Genomic DNA, 25,503 nt, shown 5'->3' with positions numbered 1-25,503 from the left:
TGGCTACTTCGAAACTTCATTTAATTTTATTAAAATTAATGCCCACAATCAAAGAACCCAGAGGCATACTGCCTCTGAACATGGAGGCTCTATTTATTATAAGGGTGACTGCTGGAAATATTAACTTGCTGAAGTCCATGTGGAGTTTATACCTACTCATTTGGTTTTATTTGTTGTTTTGCTTTCCTCCTACGAATGCAAAGAGAGATCTGGGGAGAGAAGAAACCTCTCCAAACCCTTCTCCTGTAGCTCTCATGCAGGGACCTCGCTGGTTTTCTGAATGCAGGCTGCTCCCCGCGGCTCCTGAACTGGACCCTGGAGAGCGTTGGGTTCGGTGGACAGAGAGAGTTCGTTGTCGTAGCAGGTCCCAACAACTTCACACTGGGGCAACATCTCTTCTAGCAAGATTTGAACCAAACTTTTGTTGCGAACAGAGGGGAGGTCGGAGACATCTAGGCGTCGGAGGCTTCTGTTAGGGAGGAAGAAGGGGTTAATACAAGCACTTTTCCGGACTTCCTGCTCATGTAATCCTGAAACAAAGCCCAGTAGAGGGCTGCAACCTTCAAGTTGAGACCTTTAACTAAAAGGGCGTTGCAGGGCTGGGGAGACCTACCATGATGGTGAGAGTGTTGGAACATCTCCCCTAGGTGGAAAGTCTGAAAAGTCTGGGACTTTGCAGTTTAGAAAACAGATGACAAAGGCGGGGGGGGGGGAGATGAGAGAGCCTGATAAACTTGTGCAGAGGATGGAGGGAACTGACAAAGGAAAATAATTCTCTCCCTAACCCAAATACTAGAACTCCAGGGCATCCAATGAAGCCAATAGGCAGTAGGGTCAGGATGAAGAAAAGGAAATACTACTTGACACAGAGAGGGATTAAAATGTGGAATTTGCTGCCAGAGGATGTAGTGATGGCCAAAGAGGATTAGACAGAATCGTGATTTAGGAGAACATCCACATTCAGAGGCACTAAACTTTTGAACCCCAGAGCCAGGAGGCAACATCAGGGGAAGGCTTTGGCGAAAAGCCCTGTGGTTGGCCCTCAAGAGGAACGTCCTCTGTATGAGACAGGATGCTGGACAGGATGCTGGACTAGAAGAAAAAGAGTTGGCTCTTATATGCTGCTTTTATCTACCCGAAGGAGACTCAAAGCGGCTTCCCACCCTGTGAGGTGGGTGAGGCTGAGTAAGCCCTGATATTACTGCTTGGTAAGAACAGCTTTATCAGTGCCGTGGTGAGCCCAAGGTCACCCAGCTGGCTGGATGTGGGGGAGTGCAGAATCGAACCCGGCATGCCAGATTAGAAGTCCGCACTCCTAACCACTGCACCAAACTGGCTCACTAGATGGACTCCTGGTCTGATCCAGCATGTCCTTAATTAATCAGGCCCTGGAAGGTAAACACATCCTTACTTATTGTTTCAGAATTTATTTTTGGTCCTAGGGAGTTAACTGGAACAGGAAATGAGACATGAACTCTGAGGTAAACTCTGACGGAACTCTGAGGTAAACTCTAACGGAGGATGCAGAAAAAGCAGAAAGGCTTAGTGCCTATTTTACATCTGTTTTTTCCCACAGGTCAAAGTGTTTAGGCACATCTAGAGATGGCCGTAGCCAAAGGATAGTGTCTGAGTGGCAGGTTGACATGGATAGAGAGGTTGTCGAGAGGCATTTAGCTGCACTGGATGAGTTCAAATCCCCTGGTCCAGATGAAATGCACCCGAGAGTGCTCAAAGAACTTTCCGGAGAACTTGCATAACCCTTGTCCATCATCTTTGGAACCTCTTTAAGGACTGGAGATGTCCCGGAGGACTGGAAGAGAGCAAACGTTATTCCGATCTTCAAAAAAGGGAGGAAGGATGACCCGGGAAACTACAGACCAGTGAGTCTGACCTCTGTTGTGGGGAAGATAATGGAGCAGATATTAAAGGGAGCAATCTGCAAACATCTGGAGGACAATTTGGTGATCCAAGGAAGTCAGCATGGATTTGTCTCCAACAGGTCCTGCCAGACCAACCTGGTTTCCTTTTTTGACCAAGTAACAGGTTTGCTGGATCGGGGAAATTCGGTTGATGTCGTTTACTTGGATTTTAGTAAAGCTTTTGACAAGGTTCCCCATGATGTTCTGATGGATAAGTTGAAGGACTGCAATCTGGATTTACAGATAGTTAGGTGGATAGGGAATTGGTTAGAGAACCGCACTCAAAGAGTTGTTGTCAATGGTGTTTCATCAGACTGCAGAGAGGTGAGTAGCAGGGTACCTCAGGGCTCGGTGCTCGGCCCGGTACTTCTTAACATTTTTATTAATGATCTAGATAAGGGGGTGGAGGGACTACTCATCAAGTTTGCAGATGACACCAAATTGGGAGGACTGGCAAATACTCCGGAAGATAGAGACAGAGTTCAACGAGATCTGAACACAATGGAAAAATGGGCAAATGAGAACAAGATGCAATTTAATAAAGATAAGTGTAAAGTTCTGCATCTGGGTCAGAAAAATGAAAAGCATGCCTACTGGATGGGGGATACGCTTCTAGGTAACACTGTGTGTGAACGAGACCTTGGGGTACTTGTGGATTGTAAACTAAACATGAGCAGGCAGTGTGATGCAGCGGTAAAAAAGGCAAATGCCATTTTGGGCTGTATCAACAGGGGCATCACATCAAAATCACAAGATGTCATAGTCCCATTGTGTACGTCACTGGTCAGACCACACCTGGAGTACTGTGTGCAGTTCTGGAGGCCTCACTTCAAGAAGGACGTAGATAAAATTGAAAGGGTACAGAGGAGAGCGACGAAGATGATCTGGGGCCAAGGGACCATGCCCTATGAAGATAGGTTGAAGGACTTGGGAATGTTCAGCCTGGAGAAAAGGAGGTTGAGAGGGGACACGATAGCCCTCTTTAAGTATTTGAAAGGTTGTCACTTGGAGGAGGGCAGGATGCTGTTTCTGTTGGCTGCAGAGGGGAGGACACGCAGTAATGGGTTTAAACTTCAAGTACAACGATATAGGCTAGATATCAGGAAAAATTCAGGAAAAAAGTCAGAGTAGTTCAGCAGTGGAATAGGCTGCCTAAGGAGGTGGTGAGCTCCCCCTCACTGGCAGTATTCAAGCAAAGGTTGGATACACACTTCTCTTGGATGCTTTAGGATGCTTAGGGCTGATCCTGCGTTGAGCAGGGGGTTGGACTAGATGGCCTGTATGGCCCCTTCCAACTCTATGATTCTATGATTCTAGGTATGCTGCTCCTAAAGCAGGAGCCTCCATTCAGCTGTTACAGTTAATATGCTTCAATGGGCACAATCATTCTGGGAATTAACCTGCTTTTCAAGGATAATGTTTGTCACTGCATCATGTGGCAGGGAATTCCACAAGCTAATTAGATGCAGTGTGAATCAAGATTTCCTCGGGCCTGAAACATCTTGCTGTCGAGTTTCACTGGATGACCCAGAATTCTAAGGTCACGAAAGAGGAAGGAACGCCCCTTTCCCTTAATAGCTCCTCTCATCAACCACACAGTTAAAAACCCTATTAGGACCTCTTCTATCTCCCAGTTTGAAAGGGGGCAGGTTTTTCTTTTTGAAGGGGGTCATACAAACACTGGGAAGGAGTAAGTCACCCTGCCAAAATTCTTTTCACTATCTCAACAAGGCAAGTCTACAAAGGAATCCTGTGGATGCCTCGCCTGTATCAAAACCATGACTCATGCCTCCAAATGGCCCAAGCTCACTCTGGCTCATCTAGTTTTCCCTCTGGCTCCACCTAACACCTGGCCAGCCTCTCTCTCCTTCCAGCTTCAGAAACAATTCCAGGCTTTGGGCCTGACAGAAGAGGCCACCTGGTGTATGAAACCTGTGCCCACTGCAGGGATTTTGCAGTCCTTAGGAAATTTGCCCTTCTCTTTCGCCACTCCCTGGACAAAGGATGGAAGCCTGATTTTAGAAAGACACTGATAGAAGCAACAGCGGTCCTCTGAGGGACCGTGGCTCAGTGGAATAGCCTCTGCTTGGCATGCAGAAAGTCCCAGGTTCAATCCACGACATTTCCTGTTCAAAAATGGCCAGGCAGGAGGAAATGGGAAAGACTTCTGCCTGAGACCCTGAAAAGCCATGAAGTTGGGTTGTAGCTCAGTGGTAGAGCCTCTGCTTGGCATGTGTAAGGTCCTCGGTTCAAGCACCAGCATCTGTTTAAAAAGGAGTACAAGGCTGAAAATCAGCCATTGTTTGGGTGAAGCAAAATCCCATTGAAATGAAGCGCAAAGTGCAAATGTGTAAAATCCAAAAGCGCCAGAGGCAGGCACTTACTCCAGATGGTGAAGGCAGCCGAGTCCCCTCTCAGTGACCCGGGGGCAGCCTGCAAGGGACAGCTCTTCCAGCGTGTCCCTAAAGACATGCAGCAGACTAAGGCTCCAGTCATCCACGCTGGGGCATTGGCTGAGATCCAGATGTTTCAGGGATTTCAGTTTAACTGCAGGGAGCACAAGAGGGGGGGGGGAGGTTTCAACAACAGCTGCACCTTGTTCACAAGTGCATGGCAATAACCTGGATGGGTGTACATTCAGGTCTACCCAAGCCAAAAATACATCTGAAATACTTTTGGAAGTGGCTCATCGGTATTTTTCTGGTGTATTTTGTCTCTGGTATATGTATCTGGGTTTTCTCGGGAAAACTGGGGGGGGGGGGCAGGATTCCAAGAAAATCCTGGATATAATTAGGAATCACCAGTAGTTCTGAAAACAGCAGAGAAGCAGGAGGAGATTGCTTAAAGTTTAATGGGACTGCAGAAGACAGCCTGAGGATCAGCTGTACTGGGAGGAGCAGATTGTTTCCTTTAAAGTTTCAGGGGACTGCAGAAGACAACCCAAGATCAGCTGTCGGGGGGAGCAGACTGGCTTGGCTTGGAGTTGACTTCTTGTTTAAACTGGGTTGCAGGAGAAGCCAGCCCCAGAAATTCCTGTGCCCCAGGGAACAATCTGCTACCAGCAGCACAGCAGATTCTGTGGCCAGCTTCTCCTGCAGTGCAGAACTCCAGCTGAGCCTGTGATAACTCTCCCGGCAGGATCATCTGCTTGGCCAGTTCTCTTGGCAGTCCAGGGCAGAGTCTGCACTTACTTTGTTTATTCCATTGTCAATTCTGTTGAATTCAGATCGATTTGAACTCGGGTCTTCCTCTCCCCCCCCCCCTGATTGAAACAGGAAAGTGTTCTGCACGTGGTTAGGGTAGTTCAGAAGGAGGAGGGGAGCCAAGCCTCCTTCTTTCTTTTCTTGAAGGGGGGGGGAGGAGCCAAGCAGGGAGCCTCTTTCTTATCTTGGAGGGGGAGGGGAGAGAGAGGATCGAAGAAGGCAGAGAAGGGAGAAAAAATCCAAAACTGACAGAAGTTGAGAGAAATTAGGGGCTTCTCCTTTAAGGCAAGCTTGTCACATGGCCACCTTTGGCCAATCAGGGCATCTCTATGACGGAGGTTCAAAACAGCCTGCTTTCTCAATCCTTGAAATATTGAGCATTAAAAGCACTCTAAGATATCACACAATAAAGGCAGCGTGACGCTGGATCAATCCTTCATGCTGCAGAAGGAAAATTTAAATCGCCCAAAATCAAAACAGAAATCGCATTCTGTGTAGGCGGCAGGGACTAAATCGACCTGGGATGGGAATAAACGCTCCGTGCACCCAGGTTAAAGCGACCATCCCAAAGAGCCCCAGCTGAACTGCCCCTCAGCTTCCCCCCCCCTGGTGTTTTTGGTTTCGAGTATATAGAACCCCTCCTCCCCCTCCCCGAACAAATTAGGGATTTCTGAAAAATCTCAGATCCGAATACTCTACTGACGGGATCTTTGGGAAAAGGACAGTAAAAATAAATACATTTTTAAAAATCTAGGCTCACAAATTTTCTAGGCTCACGTAGGGGGAAAAAATGGCCAAAGTCCACAGGGGGGAAAAAATCGGGAGGCCAAGTGGGACACCAGCGTGGTGCCTGTTTTGAATCCAGAGAAGCATGGGGTAGAAAAACACACAAAAACACACAAATGTTCAAAAAGTGCAATGTGCATTCCAAGAATAATCTATGCCAGCCCTGGTTTGAGGCTGAATTCTCACCCAGGCAGCTCAGCCCGTCGTAGCTGATGACCGATCCACTGAAGTCAATCCCTTCCAAGGGGACTCTTCGGTAATTGCCCAGATTCACGCTGTATTGCCTTTGGTTGTGCTCTCGGTACCATTCCGTTTGCCCCCGGAACCTGCAGGGAGGAAAGTAAGCATTTTGATCAAACCCCATCATCATTATTCCAGAAATACGAAAACACTGCAGGAGCTCTAAGAAGCCTATTTGGATGAACAGAGAACTTCAAGAGGAACTAAGAAAGAAAAGGAAAATGTTCAGGAAATGGAGGGAAGGACAGAGCTCTAAAGAAGAGTACCTACAGGTTACTAGGCACTGTAAATCAATCATCAGAAAGGCCAAAGCTGAGAGGGAGCTAAGATTGGCCAGGGAAGCCCATTGTAACAAGAAAAGATTTTTCAGTTATGTGAGGAGCAAAAGTAAAGTCAAGGAGGCAATAGGCCCACTGTTGGGTGCAGATGGACAAACTCTAACGAAAGATGCAGAGAAAGCAGAAAGGCTTAGTGCCTATTTTACATCAGTTTTTTCCCGCAGGTCAAAGTGTTTAGGCACATCTAGAGATGGCTGTAGCCAAAGGATAGTGTCTGGGTGGCAGGTTAACATGAATAGAGAGGTTGTCGAGAGGCATTTAGCTGCACTGGATGAGTTCAAATCCCCTGGTCCAGATGAAATGCACCCGAGAGTACTCAAAGAACTTTCCGGAGAACTTGCACAGCCCTTGTCCATCATCTTCGGAACCTCTTTAAGGACTGGAGATGTCCCGGAGGACTGGAAAAGAGCAAACGTTATTCCGATCTTCAAAAAAGGGAGGAAGGATGACCCGGGAAACTACAGACCAGTGAGTCTGACCTCTGTTGTGGGGAAGATAATGGAGCAGATATTAAAGGTACAAGTACAACGATATAGGCTAGATATCAGGAAAAAATTTTCACAGTCAGAGTAGTTCAGCAGTGAAATAGGCTGCCTAAGGAGGTGGTGAGCTCCCCCTCACTGGCAGTCTTCAAGCAAAGGTTGGATACACACTTTTCTTGGATGCTTTAGGATGCTTTGGGCTGATCCTGCGTTGAGCAGGGGGTTGGACTAGATGGCCTGTATGGCCCCTTCCAACTCTATGATTCTATGATTCTATGATTGAAAGCACTTTACTGGGCACCTCAAGCAAAAGGCCATGGAGAAGATAAACATGAAACTCAGAATCATAAGCAGAATTTACCCACATTTGCAATGTACAGTTTTCCTGATACATAAGATTTCAAAAGATGGATTTATTTTTACTGCCCTCTTTCCAAAGAATTAACAAGGCTTTGCTCGAAAACAAAGCAGACCAAACTGGAAAAGGGAAGGCAGCTCAAAGGCGAGGGTCACAATAATTTCCACCTGTTCTCCCCTATTGCCCACCTATGTTGCATCACATCCTCTCCCATGCCCCCTGGAGCAAGTTTTCAGGAACCCGCAAGAGGCTCCTGTGTGGAAGGGGAAGGAAAACTCTATTGAGGAATTTGCCCCCAAAAGCATGTAGTGGCAGAAAGCGCTGTCAAACCACAGCTGGTTTATGGAGACCCTGTGGGGTTTTCAAGGAGAGAAAAACAGGGATGGTCTCTCATTGCCTGCCTCTGCATAGAACCCTGAACTTCCTTGGTGGTCTCCCATCCAAATGACCCTGCTTAGCTTCTGAGCTCTGATGAGATTAAGGCAGCCTGGGCCATCCAGGTCAAGGCAGGAAACAAGCAGAGGTGGTTTGTCATTGAATGCCTCTGCATAGAGACCCTGGACTTCCTTGTAGTCTCTCATCGAAATACTAACCAAGGCCAAACCTGCTTAGCTTCCAAGATCTGATGAGAGCAGGTGAACCGGGGCCATTCTGGTCAGGACAGAGGCAAACAGAAGAGAAGAAGAAAAGCTGTGTGTGTGTGTGTGGGGGGGGGGGGGGGTTGTCCCCTGCTTTTTACTACCCAAAGGAGTCTCAAAGCAGCTTACAATTGCCTTGCCTTCTCTTCCTCTCCCCACAATAGACACACTGGGATGTAGGTAGAAGAAGAGGAAGAGTTGGGTTTTATACTCTGCTTTTCCTGTAGGAGTCCCAAAGTGGCTTATGATCACCTTCCATTCCTCTACTCTGTGACTGAGCTCTGAGAGAGAACAGCTTCTAACAGGACTGTGACTAGCCAGATTAGAAGCCACTGTTCTTAACCAAGCTTGGAACCTCCACTTTCAGAGGTAGTTAACCTAAGAATCCCAATGTCAGGAGGCAACATCAGAGGAAGGCCTCAACCTCTCTGCCCTGTTGTTGGCTTTCCAGAGGAACTGGCTGGCCCCTGGGTGAGACAAAGATGCTGAACTAGACAGACCACCAGTTAGATCCAGCAGGTCTCTCCTTATCTCATGAGGGTTTTCCCAGTTCTGCAGGCCCCATCCTGTAAGCCAAAATTGAGAACAGAATTGTGGATGTGATGAACCACCAATGACAGAAGCCCTTTGCAAGCTTTGTGGCTTGGCGACAAGAGTTTTGCAAGAAAGAGCATGACAGAAACGTCCAGGAGTTAACCTGTTGCCCCTTTCAACCCGCTGCCAAGGAACACTGCAACCAGATCTGCTCCCACGTACCTAACGCCTCCTTTGAGCATCAGGGCAAAGGCTGCGGCTGCTAGATCATCCCCATACCTTTTCTGGATTTGGAGATAGCTCCTGTGGATGAAAAACAAAGTCAGGTGCTACTCGGAGGAGAAACATCCAAAAGTCATGAAGCTGCTTCTTTGGGAATCCAGCATTGGGCCTGTTGGAAACCCAACAGCATCTCTCTGATGAGGTTGTGGTCGGGGACCTTTTCCCGCCCATTAGCTGCCTTGAAACTAGGGCCTCACGTGCATCGTACACCAGAGAGTTACAAAGAACCATAAATGGCTTCCCCTGCCTCTCTGGGGAGTCTTCCCTGGCAAGGGAAGGAAGAGCTGCCTCCTCAGTCACTGGCTCCCTTACTGAACTGCTTCCAACCAGTCCAAAGTTTCTCCGGGTACAACATGGTCTCCTGCCCCTTAAACCTGTTTGCTCTGCTGTTGCTCTTTGGAGCAGCAAACAGCAAAGTTTAAACAAAGGGGTGACTCTAGTAGAAATAATTATTTTATTTTTTATGGACATTATTTCTGATTTGATGATGAATGCTGTAAATTAAACTCTCAAATCCGCGCCATTTATCGTGGTTATAGGGAATCCAGTGCTAAGCTTATGCCTGCAGAATATTTCCATTTGAAAAATCAATTATACCAACTAACAAAGAAAAAGCAAAGTGATTATTTTTAAAAACAATGGGAACAACTTGTGCAGGCTACAATTACCAACAAGACAAGCCAATTCTGGGTCCTAGTTTCAGGAGCTTTTCATGAGAAATCTTCTTTAACAAACTTCATCCCCTCCGTTACTTGGTATGAATATTTCTTAAACCTATTCCGTGAGGACAGAGTAAGCTCCTGTAAACTCTCCAAGATCAACCTGTCAGACATCGCAGACTGGGCCCTAGTGATGCCTGATGAAGTCAGAGCGTGACTAAAGCTTAGAAAAGCACCAGGACCTGATGTGATCCCTCCTGAGCTGCTTAAAACCTTCCCAGACTGGTGGGCTTCTCTTTTGGCTGCTCTCTTTACTGTAATTAACAAAACCGGCTTAATGCCTGACTCATGGACAAATGCAATCCTTGTTCCAGTATTTAAAAAGGGTGACCGCTCGCTCCCAACCAATTATAGACCCACCAGCCTTCTCTCTATTGTTAGGAAGCTATAGGCCAGACTCCTATCAAATAAACTTACCTTGTGATTGACTAAGGAAAAGATTTTAGGCCCTGAGCAGGTTGGATTCTGTCAAGAGAAATCCTCCCTTGATCATTGCACCATCCTTGCCCACCTTGTCAACAAACATAGTGAGAAAGAGGGTCCAAAGCTCTTTGCAGCTTTTCTGGACCTTAAGGGGGCCTTTGATTCTATCCCTAGAGATCTTCTCTGGGATAAGCTGTTAAAGATGGAGATAGATAAAAGGCTCCTATATCTTATAAGGAAACTCTATTATTCTGTTGCTAAGTCAAACTCACCCCCCTTGGGAGTCTTACTCCTACAATACCAATCAACAAAGGGGTAAAACAAGGGTGCATTTTGGCTCCCCTCCTATTTAACCTTTTTATGAATGACCTTGCTCTGTCCCTATCCCCCAATGCTGGCCATAGCCCCAAAATTAGTTCTCTTCACATCCCACTGCTTTTATACGCAGATGATGCGGTAGTGCTGTCCCATTCACAAATTGGCTTAAAACTCTTACTGGTTCAATTCCTGGACTTCTGTGAAGTAAACAAACTTGCTCTGAACTCTGAGAAGTCAAAAACTGTGGTTTTTGGAAAGCCATGGAAGCCTCCTTAATGGAATGTAAGAGGTAACAACATTGAACAAGTTAAAAGCTTCAAATACTTGGGAATATTTTTTCACCATAATGCAAATTGGGCTACACAGAAGAAATATGCAATCACATCTGCAAAAACTAGTGCCCTGGCAATTACACGTTTCTTCTACACCAGTGGTAACCAGTACGTGCCAGCAGCCCTCAAAGTATTCAATGGGAAACTAAGTGCCCAACTGCTCTATGGCATCCCTATTTGGGTCAATGCTTTTAACCAACCAGTTGAAAGTCTCCAATCTGTTTTCCTTCGTAAAATCCTTGGGACCCCAAACTGTGTCTCTTACGCAGTCCTATGTCTAGAAACCAGCCATCTTGATCTAACTTCCATTAAAGCTTTCTTTCTATAGATGTTTTGTTGTGAGTTTTGTCAGCGCTTGACACCTCCACAGGAACTAGAAACTTGTCAGAAAACCCCAAAGGGGCCACATGTACCTTTTTTGACTATCCAAATTCCATCTGGTCTGCTTCGTGCCAAACCCAATGAAGGTTTCCATGTTGTAAAAGCGGTTGTACAAAAATTGCAGGATCCATCCTTTCGGAAGGCCAGGGCTGGCTGAATGGCTGCTATGCCGGGGGCCAGTGTTCTGCAATGCAAGGAGAGTTCTGCCACGCTGGAGCTGGAGAAAGAAAAAAAAAAGGGGGGGGGAGTTGGGAGTGTCGTTTTACTGAGATGCTAGCAAGAAAGCCCATTGCAACCAGGAATGTAATAGGTGCTAGGACCCAGAAGACACTGGGAGTTGCAGATCTCTCTCTGTATAGAATCATAGAGTTAGAAGGGGCCATACAGGCCATCTAGTCCAACCCCCTGCTCAACGCAGGATCAGCCCAAAGCATCCTAAAGCATCCAAGAAAAGTGTGTATCCAACCTTTGCTTGAAGACTGCCAGTAAGGGGGGAGCTCACCACCTCCTTAGGCAGCCTATTCTACTGCTGAACTACCTTTGACTGTGAATTTTTTTTTCTGATATATAGCCTATACTTGTACTTTAAACCTATTACTGCATGTCTTTTCCTCTGCAGCCAATAGAAACAGCATCCTGCCCTCCTCCAAATGACAACCTTTCAAATACTTAAAGAGGGCTATCCTGTCCCCTCTCAACCTCCTTTTATCCATGCTGAACATTCCCAGGTCCCTCCACCTATCTTCAGAGTGCTTGGTCCCTTGGCCCCAGATTATCCTTGTCGCTCTCCTCTGTACCCTTTCAATTTTATCTACGTCCTTCTTGAAGTGAGGCCTCCAGAACTGCACACAGTACTCCAGGTGTGATCTGACCATTGCCGTATACAATGGGACTATGACATCTTTCCCTTTCTCTCCCTCTTGCTGCATGTCTCTCGGTGCACCTCACAGCAGGAGGCATAGCAGGTAATCAGGGCTAGTTTGTAGGAGGGAAGCAGGGCTGGTGTGCAGTTTGGGGAAGCTGTCTCTCTATCTCTGTCTCTCCTTCCGTTTGGGGCAGCTCTCTCTGTATTTTTCTCTCTGTGGCAGCAGGCGCCATGGCAGGTAATTAGGGCCCCTTCTTAGGAGGGAAGCAGTGCTGGTCAGCAGCTTGGGGCAGCTCTCTGTGTCTCTCTCTGCCTCCCTCACAGCAGGAGGAATAGGAGGGAATGAGGGCTCATGTTCGGTCTGGTAGGGCTCTATGTGTCTCTCTCTGTCTCTGGCATGGCTGAGGGGAATGTGGCTAGCGTCCAGGGAGGGAGGGCAGGAGCTGTAGGGGCAGAACACATCAGGGTGTTGGCTGTACCCTGATTGGCCCAATTCCAACTTGGACAGCCGGACACATTCCACCTTCCAGGCTGTTTCACAAATATACAGAGGAACCATGAATAAGGATGGCTTGGGCAGAAGAGGTAAACCTTTGGAACGTTCCTTGTCTCACAGCTGTTTGGTGGGGGGGGGCAGTCAATACTGGCTCCCCATTTTATATATTGTCCCTCTTTCCCTAATCAGCAAATCAAACATTTAGGCTGGTGGTCTCTAATCAATGTGGACCTGAGGGCTGCTTTTAACCCAAGTTTAAAGCTGCCAACCTCCAGGTGATGGCTGGAGATCTCCTGAGATTTCAACCAACTTGAAGGTAACAGAGATCAGTTCCTGGCTGGGAAACAATGGCTACTTTGGAGATGGACTCAATGGCGTTAAAGGTAAAGGTATCCCCTGTGCAAGCACCAAGTCATGTCTGACCCTTGGGGTGACGCCCTCTAGCGTTTTCATGGCAGACTCAATACGGGGTGGTTTGCCAGTGCCTTCCCCAGTCATTACCGTTTACCCCCCAGCAAGCTGGGTACTCATTTTACCGACCTCGGAAGGATGGAAGGCTGAGTCAACCTTGAGCCGGCTGCTGGGACTGAACTCCCAGCCTCATGGGCAAAGCTTTCAGACAGCTGCCTTACCACTCTGCGCCACAAGAGGCTCTCAATGGCATTATGTCCCATTAAAGTCCCTGAATAATGTGCAAATGTCAGATGTTGCATATTGGTATTTGCACTCATCGTTTAAGAGTAATGGAACATCAATCTTGAATCTGCAACATGGTCAAAGAAGCCCCAATGGTAGATAATTTTAATAGCATGATCCCACTGAGTTATGTTTTTTTTAATTGGAGATTGTATCACATAAACCTGCAAATTAACATTGCTAAGGTTTTACTTCAGAGAGAAGCATTCTACATTCATAGGTTATCCTGAAGGACTCAATTCTTCTTTGGATTTATCTTGTTTCCTATAACTTTCTCTTTAAGAGTGATTTGGCAAATTCTGGTGGAATTTGCATTAGGTGGAGGAGTCACAGCTATGTAGGCTATGCCACCAGTACTCGGTTCCCCATATAAGAAGATTCACTTTTTGCAAGTAATTTTCTGCATACATTTATTATTCTGGTAGATTACAAGTAAGATATATAAATATGGTTCATAACATTATGCAGTCACCTTTATATTTGTTCCTTTCACTTAATCTGGCTTTATACTCTTCTTTATTTAAGATTTATTGTGTGAGCCGTCTTGAAAATCAGCATCAAGGTTGCATGTAAAATTTGTCATTATTCTAGTAAGTAAGGTAAAGGTATCCCCTGTGCAAGCACCGAGTCATGTCTGACCCTTGTAGAATACACAAAAAAGACCTCCGCAGGAAATCATGGAGAACCATGAAGTGGGGCTGGAGCTCAGTGACTGAGCCTCTGCTTGGCATACAGAAGGTCCCCCGTTCAATCCCCAGCATCTTTAGTTGAAAAGAGCAGGCAGGAGATGATGAGAAAGACCTTTGCCTGAGACCTTGGAGAGTAGCTGCCAATCTGAGTAGACCATGCTACCCTTGATAGACCAAGGGCCTGTTTCAGGATAAAGCAGATGCACATGTACTTTCTGATCCTTTTGGCTGGGGAATGCCGATTTTTTCATTGTCCAAGTTTCACAGCCATAAGTGGGTATTGGAAATACAATGGATCTAACTAATCTACATGTGGCAGTCCGGCTCATGTCCTTGCTGTTCCATGTTTGGTTCAGGCTTGTCATTGCTGAGCAACCCAGAGTAATTTGACGTTTTATTTCCATACTGCAGTCACCACTCACATCAATTTGTGATCCAAGAAAAATGAATTCTTGAGTGCATTTGATCTCTTCATCAATTGTTACTATGACATGTCTGTTTTGTGCAGTGATCATGATTTTTGTCGTTTTAGTGTTTCTTCCTTACTTTCTTACTTAGATTTCTTCCTTACTTCCTTGACCTTGGTACTCAGCTGTTCTAGGCCTTCCTTAGTTTCTGGCAGGAGGGTTGTGTCATCAGCATACCAGAGATTATTTATGTTCCTTTTACCAGTCTTAATTGCAGCATTTGATGCTTTGAGTTCAATCCTTCCCATAATGATCTCAGCAGATTCCTTTCTCTGTCTTGAACCAGTAAGCATCACCAAATGGTGTACCCACAACAGTTTCTTGGTTTTCACAGAGTGATTGCATCAGTCTGATCAAATGCACTGGCACCCCCAAATTTTGCAGGGCTTCCCACAATTTGTTCTGATCCACACAATCAAAAGCTTTCTTGCAGTCAATAAAGTGGATGTAGACATCATTCTGATATTCCCATGACTTTTCCAAAATCCAGAACAGGTTTGCTATGTGATCACAAGTGCCATGCCCCTGTCGAAAGCCAGCTTTCTTCTGCATGCAAAGCTCATTTCCGTATCTCTCTCCAATTGGCACGTTCTCACAATTGCAGTCCAAGGAAAAGAAAGGCCTGTTCCAAAGTTATCTCCCCTCTTCATATGAAAATACCTTCATGATGTCCTCTTGAAAGACAAACAAACCCTGCCTGTAGGATATTTACCACCTGTGTCACAGGAGTGGGTTGGGGAATGCTTGCAGGTGGAACAATTACCCTTTGTGCTTTTTATTTGGGGGAAATAGAGAACGGCCTGATTGAATCTTCACGCTGCCGGAAGCTTGTCCCCCTGTCTTAATCCCACATATAGGATTATTCGAAGACACCTAAGTAGCCAGCTCCAGGTTGGAAGACACCTGGAGATTTGGAGGTGGAGCTTGAAGAAGGCAGGGTTTGGGGAGCAGAGGGGCTTCAATTCCACAGAGTCCACCTACCAAAGGGCCTGTTTTCTCCAGGTGAATTGATCTCTGTAATTCCGGGAGATCTTCAGCCACCACCTGAAAGTGAAATTATAACAAACTAGGGGCCAAGCCCGTTGCATTCAGGAATACAACAGGCGCTAGATTAGGGGGGTGGTGGAAAATTCTGTGGCCAGCCTCTCCCTCCCCCTAGGATCTGGTAAGACTGCAGGCAGCTGTTAGGGAACTCACTGGCAGGGGCAACTCTCATGCAGCAGGGATCTGCAGCCTCTGAGGGGAGTGGAAGGAGGAGGGAGTGGTCAGGGGTGGGGGATGGAAAGTGTTTGGCTGGCTGCTGGACAAACAGTCAAGTGGACTGGAGGAGGAGGCACAGCCACCCTGAGTGGGTGTTAAGCGCTGAGTGGCACTTAAGCCATGAGACATACTCCTCCTTCCAAGGCCTTACCAGAAATATTAAGTGGAACAGATGATGAAGAGAAGGCTGAACTTCTTCCTATTTTGCCTCAGTCTTCCTTAGTGAGGGAAATAGTGCTCAATTTGGCAAAAACGTATCACAACAGGGGGGACGGGAATGGTGGCCTAGGATCACTGTGGGGGCAGTCTATAAACACCTAGTTTCTTTAAATGAAACAAAGTCTTTTGGGCCAGATTAATTGCATCCAAGGGTACTAAAAGAACTTGCAGATGTCATCTCAGAACCTCTGTCCATTCTTGTTGACACTTCTTGGAGAACAAGTGAGGTGCCAGATGATTGGAGGCGGGCAAATGTTGTCCCCATCTTCAAGAAAAGAAAAAAGGAGGATTTGGGAAACTACCGACCCGTCAGCTTGACATCTGTAGCTGGTAAAATTTTGGAACAAATCATCAAACAGTCGGTCCTTGAGCAGCTGAAACAGAGAACTGTGATTTCTAAGACTCAGCATGGGTTTCGCAAGAACAAGTCATGTCAGAACAACCTTATCTCTTTTTTGGGGGGAAAGTGACTACCTTGCTGGATCAGGGGAATACTATGGACATAGTTTATCTGGATTTCAGTAAAGCATTTGATAAGGTTCCACATGACATTCTTGTTGACAAGTTGGTAAAATGCGGTATGGATCGATAACTGGTTGACAGATTGTAACCAGAGGGTACTTTTAATGGCTGTATCAAACGGAGTATCATGACCAGATCATGGGAGATGACTTTGTTCTGCCTCTGGTTCGACCTCACTTGGAGTACCTGTGTTCAGTTTTGGGCATCACAATTGAAGTGGGATGTAGACAAACTGGAGTGTGTCCAGAGGAGGGCAACAAAAATGGTAAGGGGTTTAGAGACCAAGATGGTGAGGGGATCAAAGATGGTGAGGGGTTTGGAGGAAAGGTTGGCGTAGCTTGGTCTGTTTGGCCTGGAGAGGAGGCGAATGAGAGGGGATCTGATAACCATCTTCAGAATCCCCAGGTTTTGTGCCATGATTTTAATTCTGTTTCAATGAATTGATTCTGTTGCTTGCTTGACCTGTCTTGCCCTGATGGAACACAGATGCTTTGGTTTGACACCCCAAGGTTGTTTCCTGCCGCTAAGTTTTACAACTCCCTATCCTCCCCACACATTCCTTCCCCTCCCTTTGGTTAGTACCCCCTAGTTCCCAATCCCCTAGTTATAACAGCCAAATGGTTTATCTCTGTTTTGACTTCTTTGAACAGTGCTTCATTTGTATTCCCATGGAAGGGGAGACAACCTCTATATTGTCTGTTGTGTGCTTGATGCTTGAGTCCTGATTATTCCTTCCTTGTAGATGCTTTCATTTTCTTTAAATAAAGAAACTTTCATTCTATGACGTTACATTTAAAAATTGAAGTTCTCACAAGTATTTAAAAGGTTGCCATATAGAGGATGGAGCAGAGTTGTTCTCTCTTGCCCCGGAGGGATGGACCAGAACCAATGGGATGAAATTAATGCAAAAGAAATTCCGTCTAAACATCCGGAAGAAGTTCCTGACAGTTAGCACGGTTTCTCAGTATAACAGGCTTCCTCAGGAGGTGGTGGGTTCTCCATCTATGGAAATTTTTAAACATGGCTACCTAACTAAATTATTTAGACAGTGTATTTGCAACCAAGAATTATAATTAAAGTCACAAAGTGACTGCTACATACACAAATAGTTATGAACTGTCAGCATAGCTCACTTAAGCCAAAAAATGCTCTAAACAGATAATGCTAACAAACAGTCAAGTGCGGGGGGGGGGGGATCACAAGATGTTAACAGCAACAAAATCTTGGCAGCATTATACAAGTAGGTGAATGTCTTTCTTATCTTCTCTTAAGGGCAGGATTCAAGGATACTTCACACTCAATGAACCTTTCACCCCACATCAGGGTTCTTCAAGGGATAGCTCAGTGCTGTGTAAATCTGAGTCAAAAAAGACCCCTTCTGCTGCTGAAACACATCACTAATGAGTGTAGAGAACATGATCCAGGTTTTCAGAATTAAGCAGGGAAAATGGCCCTTTCTATAGGAAAAAGCTCAATTTTGACAGGTTGGAGTTTTTTCCATGTGACATTAATTAAAACTCTTGTTCACAAATATACTATTGGTCTAAATCAGACTTTCTCAACCAGGGTTTCATGAAACCCTGGAGTTCTTGACGGCCCTGGAAGGATTTCCTGAATGGATAGGAATTAATTTTCAATATATTTTTTAAATATGTTAAACATTTACTAGATGATATGAACATAAATGGTCATGTGCCTCCCGCCCCCCAAAAATGTCCAATGATGGGCCTGGAGGAAGGGAAGGGGCCCTGTGTGGGCATGTCCACAGCTATGCTTTCCAACCATATTATTCAGGGTCACACCACTTCTGGGGTTTCTTGAAGCCTGAAGATTATTTCAGGGTAAAAATGTTAAGAAAGATTGGCCAGGCTTTCTCAACCAGAGTGTTGTGAAACCCTGGGGGTTTCTTGATGACCCTAGAAGGGTTTCCTGAATGGGTGGGAGTGAATTAATTTTATATACTTTTAATTTTGTTATTTATTTATCAAATTTATCACCTGCCCCTATCAGCCCTGCTGTCTCGGAGTAGTTCACAACAGTAAGTAAAAACAGATAACACTTAGATAACATAACAGTTAAATATTCAAATATTTAATCAACCAAATAATTGACGACATATCAGTAGTAGTTGGGGGTGCTATCTGACTGCCAAAAAAGTTGAGAAATTCTGCCCTAAAGTAGCGATCCCCAACCTGTGGGCGGCGGACCACATGTGGTCTGTCGACTAATTGGAAGTGGGCCCCGAAGGACGCCTTCTCCCCCCCCCCCGGCCCTTTACTTCACACCCCCCCCCCGGCCCTTTACAACACACAGAGTACCTACAGGTTACTAGGCACTGTAGATCAGAAAGGCCAAAGCTGAGAGTGAGCTAAGATTGGCCAGGGAAGCCCATTGTAACAAGAAAAGATTTTTCAGTTACGTGAGGAGCAAACGTAAAGTAAAGGAGGCAATAGGCCCGCTGTTGGGTGCGGATGGACAAACTCTAACGAAAGATGCAGAGAAAGCAGAAAGGCTTAGTGCCTATTTTACATCTGTTTTTTCCCACAGGTCTAAGTGTTTAGGCACATCTAGAGATGGCTGTAGCCAAAGGATAGTGTCTGGGTGGCAGGTTAACATGGATAGAGAGGTGGTCGAGAGGCATTTAGCTGCACTGGATGAGTTCAAATCCCCTGGTCCAGATGAAATGCACCCGAGAGTACTCAAAGAACTTTCCAGAGAACTTGCACAGCCCTTGTCCATCATCTTCGGAACCTCTTTAAGGACTGGAGATGTCCCGGAGGACTGGAAAAGAGCAAACGTTATTCCGATCTTCAAAAAAGGGAGGAAGGATGACCCGGGAAACTACAGACCAGGGAGTCTGACCTCTGTTGTGGGGAAGATAATGGAGCAGATATTAAAGGGAGCGATCTGCAAACATCTGGAGGACAATTTGGTGATCCAAGGAAGTCAGCATGGATTTGTCTCCAACAGGTCCTGCCAGACCAACCTAGTTTCCTTTTTTGACCAAGTAACAGGTTTGCTGGATCGGGGAAATTCGGTTGATGTCATTTACTTGGATTTTAGTAAAGCTTTTGACAAGGTTCCCCATGATGTTCTGATGGATAAGTTGAAGGACTGCAATCTGGATTTTCAGATCGTTAGGTGGATAGGGAATTGGTTAGAGAACCGCACTCAAAGAGTTGTTGTCAATGGTGTTTCATCAGACTGGAGAGAGGTGAGTAGCGGGGTACCTCAGGGTTCGGTGCTCGGCCCGGTACTTTTTAACATATTTATTAATGATCTAGATGAGGGGGTGGAGGGACTACTCATCAAGTTTGCAGATGACACCAAATTGGGAGGACTGGCAAATACTCCGGAAGATAGAGACAGAGTTCAACGAGATCTGAACACAATGGAAAAATGGGCAAATGAGAACAAGATGCAATTTAATAAAGATAAGTGTAAAGTTCTGCATCTGGGTCAGAAAAATGAAAAGCATGCCTACTGGATGGGGGATACGCTTCTAGGTAGCACTGTGTGTGAACGAGACCTTGGGGTACTTGTGGATTGTAAACTAAACATGAGCAGGCAGTGTGATGCAGCGGTAAAAAAGGCAAATGCCATTTTGGGCTGTATCAACAGAGGCATCACATCAAAATCACAAGATGTCATAGTCCCATTGTATACGGCACTGGTCAGACCACACCTGGAGTACTGTGTGCAGTTCTGGAGGCCTCACTTCAAGAAGGACATCGATAAAATTGAAAGGGTACAGAGGAGAGCGACGAAGATGATCTGGGGCCAAGGGACCAAGCCCTATGAAGATAGGTTGAGGGACTTGGGAATGTTCAGCCTGGAGAAAAGGAGGTTGAGAGGGGACATGATAGCCCTCTTTAAGTATTTGAAAGGTTGTCACTTGGAGGAGGGCAGGATGCTGTTTCTGCTGGCTGCAGAGGAAAGGACACGCAGTAATGGGTTTAAACTTCAAGTACAACGATATAGGCTAGATATCAGGAAAAAGTTTTTCTCAGTCAGAGTCGTTCAGCAGTGGAATAGGCTGCCTAAGGAGGTGGTGAGTGCCCCCTCACTGGAAGTCTTCAAGCAAAGGTTGGATACACACTTTTCTTGGATGCTTTAGGATGCTTAGGGCTAATCCTGCGTTGAGCAGGGGGTTGGACTAGATGGCCTGTATGGCCCCTTCCAACTCTATGATTCTATGATTCTATGATTCTACTTCAGGTGTCATTGTCTCCCATCACTCCCAGATGGGACTATCTCGCTGCAGAGAAACAAGCTCAGGGTTCCCATTGATTTGTCATTGTCATGAGTTAAAATTTCCATGAAAATAAAATGTTCCTTCTGTTCATTGTTGTGGCGTGTCTGTATCTTATTTTGAAGGGATGTTTAAACATTACCATAGCGATCAGAGAGCATTAGGGCAGTGGTTGAGAGTAGAGGAGTAAACTACCCCCCCCCCCGCCGGGCCTCAGTAAAATTGTCAAGCATTGAGTGGTCCCCGGTGATAAAAAGGTTGGGGACCACTGCCCTAAAGGACAACATGATTAAGCAGGCCCCTCATGAAATCATCTGTCAGATCAGGATACCAAGTTTGTTAACAACGTAGGGTTGTTAATACCAGCCAGAATAACATACGCTGTTGGCCGCTCACATCTCCACCCATATCGCTCACAGGCAGAGATGAATAAGAACTTCTTAGCTGACTGAGTGGATTAACCAGAGAACAGTAAAACCAGAAGCTTGACAGGTAAAGAGCTCCTGACAAGAAGAGGGAGGAAACACCATGTGCTGCATTTCTTTTTTGTCACACACACCCTTGTCAAGGACACAGAAACACAGCCAGAAAGTGGCAACTTTACAAATGAGAAGTCTTGCATAATCAGTTGATGGCAACTGCAGAGAAACCAGATCTTTCTTCTGCCCGCTTACAGCGCCACCAGCTGGCCAGATGTTCCATGGAAATAGCTTCCTGAAACACTGTCTGTGTGCTGAGACCTTAAGGAAAATGGAACTGAGAGTGATGCCCTTGTACCCTACCACCTAGAGACAATGTATATTTGGTGGTGGAGAGTGCAGTCAAGTGGCAGTTGACTTATAGAGACCCACCACCGCCACCACCAGACTTTTAAAGGCCAGAGAGGTTCAGAGGGGGCAATTGGTCCTTTGCCTGACTCAGCCTCTGTGCCCTGCTGTTGGCTTTCCAGAGGAACTGGTTGCATTTTGGTTGGAGGTTTATAAAGCAGGCCATGAACCACAGAATCATAGAACTGGAAGGGACTTCCAACTCACAACTACTTGCCCACCCATGGTGACCCAATTTCATGGCAGCTACACACCCACAACACTAAATCTTCACTGCTACCACAATCTGCTGTAAAATGTCCAAACTTGCAAGAAAATATGCAAAAATGTATAAACTTACAGCAACTATACAAGCAAATCCTGGTTTGGATTTATATACTAACATAAATGTGTTTTTTTCAAAATAGTATATATTGATGAACACTTCATGAAGACCTTATAGACCAAAATGGATACAGTTAGAATCATAGAATCATAGAGTTGGAAGGGGCCATACAGGCCATCTAGTCCAACCCCCTGCTCAACACAGGATCAGCCCTAAGCATCCTAAAGCATCCAAGAAAAGTGTGTATCCAACCTTTGCTTGAAGACTGCCAGTGAGGGGGAGTTCACCACATCCTTAGGCAGCCCAAAATGGCATTTGCCTTTTTTACTGCTGCATCACACTGCCTGCTCATGTTTAGTTTACAATCCACAAGTACCCCAAGGTCTTGTTCATACACAGTGTTACCTAGAAGAATATCCCTCATTCAGTAGGCATGCTTTTCATTTTTCTGACCCAGATGTAGAACTTTACACTTATCTTTATTAAATTGCATCTTGTTCTCATTTGCTCATTTTTCCATTGTGTTCAGATCTCATTGAACTGTCTCTATCTTCTGGAGTATTTGCCAGTCCTCCCAATTTGGTGTCATCTGCAAATTTGATGAGTAGTCCCTCCACTCCCTCATCAAGATCATTAATAAATATGTTAAAAAGTACCAAGCCGAGCACCGAGCCCTGAGGTACCCCGCTACTCACCTCTCTCCAGTCTAATTAAACACCATTGACAACAACTCTTTGAGTGGGGTTCTCTAACCAATTCCCTATCCACCTATCTATCTGAAAATACAGATTGCAGTCCTTCAACTTATCCATCAGAACATCATGGAGATGTTCTTTTGGTCATTGGGCATATGACCTGGCCCCAAAGGTGTTTGCCTGAACTTGACCAGAGCCAGGGCCTTTTCTGTCCTGACTCGATCCTGGTGGAATAAGCTGCCTGCTAAACCGGAGCCTGCAAAATAGCTCTCTTCTGCCAGGCTGAGGCCATGGTTCATGGGAACCACACGTCTCCCTTCTTAATATGGCTCCCCCACCCTTAAGATTCTCTCAATTTAGTTAACTCCACAGAGGGTAATTTGTTGGCTTGTGTTTAAGTAAGATTTTACTGCAAAAGGGGCATGCTAAAAATCAAATGAATGAACGAATGTTCTTGATTTCTGAATGCCAGGCTATTCTTAATTACGGATGCCAGTTTCCAGGTGGGATGTGGGGATCCCTTGGGATTACAGATCATCTCCAGACTAAGGAGATCAGTTCCCCTGGAGAAAAAAGAATGCTTTGGAGGGTGGACTGTATAGCATTACACTCCCTGCCCCAAATCCCTCCCAACTCCTGGCTACCCTATTCTTAATAAACAGGGGTATAATGACTTCTTCATGCTCTAGCAATATTCAATGTGAATTGTGAACAATGAATTTATGTTGTAAACTGCCCTGAGCCACAAAGGAGGACAGTATAAAAATGTAATAAAATAAATAAAACTTAAATGCAACACAGAGAACAAGACTCTGGAGTACATTATTAATCCATATTATCAGTTGCTGAATGCTTTTGGCTTGCTCTCACTGTATTTTATTTCTATTTATACCAATTTTTTTGCATTAACATCTCATGTATGCTATCTATGCCTTATTTAAGATTTCTGCAGCCTTAGTGAGCTATATGATATAAATGGGCCCCCGGCGTCCTATTAACTGTACTGAGTTGCATTGTGCAATTCGCCTCGAGCCTCAGCGAGAAAGCCAGATAACATACATTTTTTAAAAAATGGTACATAAGCAGCCGCCCTGGAACTGACAGCCCTTCAATGGAGCCTCTATAAGAAAGGTAAGAATGCCAGAGAGCAATACAGAAGTTTTAAGTGCCACCAGACCGAGCAAGCTCAAGCCTTCAACACCCTCTTGTCAAGAAAAACGAAGCGGGTAACTTACAGCTCTGGGCGCAGCCATCTTGGACGAGTCACGTGATCATCCCGACAAGCGCGAAAGGAAATAGGCCGGCGTTTCAACTTTCCTCGCTCAATATTACTGCGCATGCGGCTGTTCTCGTGGGCATGCTCAGTTGCAACAGATGGAACCCGCGATATTTTTCCTGCCCTTACTTGGAAGCCGGAGTTCAGAAATGCCTGCCAGAAAATCGTTTAAGCGGCGGGGATTGAAATAGAGATGGATGACGTGCAAAACGACAGAGGAGGCCGAAGCAGTTAGAGAAGGGGATTATGGGAACTCCATTAAGAGTTGCAGATCAAGGCCCTGGGTTGCCAACCTCCAGGTAAACCCTGGAGACTTCCCAGAATTACAACTAATCTCCAGGTGACAGAGATCCGTTCCCCTGGAGGAAGTGGCTGCTTTGGAGGGGAGACAGTATGACATTGGACTCCGCTGAGGTTTCTCCACTGCCCAAACCCCCACCTTCTCAAGATTATCCTAGATTTGCCTGCTCCAGGTTGGGAGATTTTGTGGGGTGGTAACTGAGAGCCACGGTAATGACTGGGGAAGGCACTGGCAAACCACCCCGTATTGAGTCTGCCAAAAAAACGCTAGAGGGCATCACCTCAAGGGTCAGACATGACGCTTGCACAGGGGGTACCTTTACCTTTTAACTGAGAGCCAGTGTGGTGTCGTGGTTAAGTGTGGCAGCTTCTAATCTGGCGAGCCAGATCTTGTTCTCTGCTCTACATGCAGATGGATGACTTTGGTGTAAAATATGTGGGCAAACAAACTGATCTTTAATGGTGAGTGTATGTTGAGGAAACCAACAACAAGACGGGAAGCCCCCAAGAGAACCCCAACTTATATACAATTTATAGAAGAGGAAGAAAAGTTGGTTCTTATATGCTGCTTTTCCCTACCCGAAGGAGGCTCAAAGCGGCTTACAGTCGCCTTCCCTTCCTCTCCCCACAACAGACACCCTGTGGGGTGGGTAAGGCTGAGAGAGCCCTGATATCACTGCTCGGTCAGAACAGTTTTATCAGTGCCATGGGGAGCCTAAGGTCACCCAGCTGGCTGCATGTGGGGGAGTGCACTCCAGACCACTACACCAAACCACTACATAAAAGAATCTCCCACAGCTTAGCCTGACTGGCTCAGTTGCACTTGATTGATTTGAATGGATTGGGTCCCGCAGCAGGAAGCCTCGCAGTGCACTGGCTGCTTCTGTATCTGTTTGGATCCTGCCTCGGACCTCAGCTTCGGCCCTTGGCAGATCCACATACACAACAGTGGGCTAGTCAGAGTTCTGATAGTTCTCACATAGCAGGTCACTCTCAGCCTCACCTACCTACCTCACAGGATGTCTGTTGTGGGAAAAGGAAAGGAACATAATTGTATGCCACTTTGAGACTTCTTTGGGTAGTAAAAAGCAGGGTATAAAACCCAACTCTTTGTGCTGTAATGCCAAAACTGACAAACTTGTTAAACAGAAGACCTTTGGAAGAATTTTACAATCACTTGAATTGTTTTTTTAGAATTTTGAAATAAGAAGCAAATATTTTATGTTTGTGGTATAAGGTAAAGGTATCCCCTGTGCAAGCACCAGGTCATGTCTGACCCTTGGGGTGACGCCCTCTAGCGTTTTCATGGCCCACTCAATACGGGGTGGTTTGCCAGTGCCTTCCCCAGTCATTACCGTTTACCCCCAGCAAGCTGTGTACTCATTTTACCGACCTCGGAAGGATGGAAGGCTGAGTCAACCTTGAGCCGGCTGCTGGGATTGAACTCTTGTAGTATAAGATAGATGTTTTTAAACATTAGATATATTTGTAACAAGCCTTAAGACCAATATTTGTTGAAGTGAGATATATTTAGTATATCTTAAAATATAACTTCCTATGTTTCCTATTCTATAAACTAAACTAGAATTTTACTTTTAAAAAATCTTATCTGGGGGGTTTGTGGTGTAATTCAATTAAATTCAAGTTCCACGGCTGCCATT

General features: G+C 45.7%; 1 protein-coding gene across 2 annotated transcripts; it reads right to left on the bottom strand.

Annotated features, from left to right (window-relative positions):
- Positions 1-140: 140 nt before the first annotated feature.
- Positions 141-23,670, bottom strand: DMAC2 (distal membrane arm assembly component 2). Of its 2 annotated transcripts, XM_077336573.1 has the most exons (6): positions 23,502-23,670; positions 10,986-11,170; positions 8,721-8,801; positions 6,095-6,234; positions 4,304-4,466; positions 141-469 (listed from the first exon to the last, which is right to left on the bottom strand). In XM_077336573.1, the coding sequence occupies exons 1-6, from the start codon at positions 23,517-23,519 to the stop codon at positions 253-255; spliced, it is 804 nt and encodes a 267-aa protein (XP_077192688.1). In that variant the 5' UTR covers positions 23,520-23,670; the 3' UTR covers positions 141-252. The 2 variants fall into 2 exon arrangements, with proteins under 2 accessions (XP_077192688.1, XP_077192689.1); XM_077336574.1 differs by lacking the exon at positions 8,721-8,801.
- Positions 23,671-25,503: the final 1,833 nt, after the last annotated feature.

Source organism: Paroedura picta, chromosome 5 (genome assembly GCF_049243985.1).
Source record: "Paroedura picta isolate Pp20150507F chromosome 5, Ppicta_v3.0, whole genome shotgun sequence".
NCBI classification, from domain to species: domain Eukaryota; kingdom Metazoa; phylum Chordata; class Lepidosauria; order Squamata; family Gekkonidae; genus Paroedura; species Paroedura picta.
This window is presented reverse-complemented; position numbering and strand designations above follow the sequence as displayed.

Coding starts and splice junctions, on each gene's coding strand:
- DMAC2 (XM_077336573.1), bottom strand. Junction 8,802..10,985: donor AATTTGGATAGTCAAAAAAG/GTACATGTGGCC, acceptor TTTCATCCACAG/GAGCTATCTCCAAATCCAGA. Junction 470..4,303: donor GGCTGCCTTCACCATCTGGA/GTAAGTGCCTGC, acceptor CCTCCCTAACAG/AAGCCTCCGACGCCTAGATG.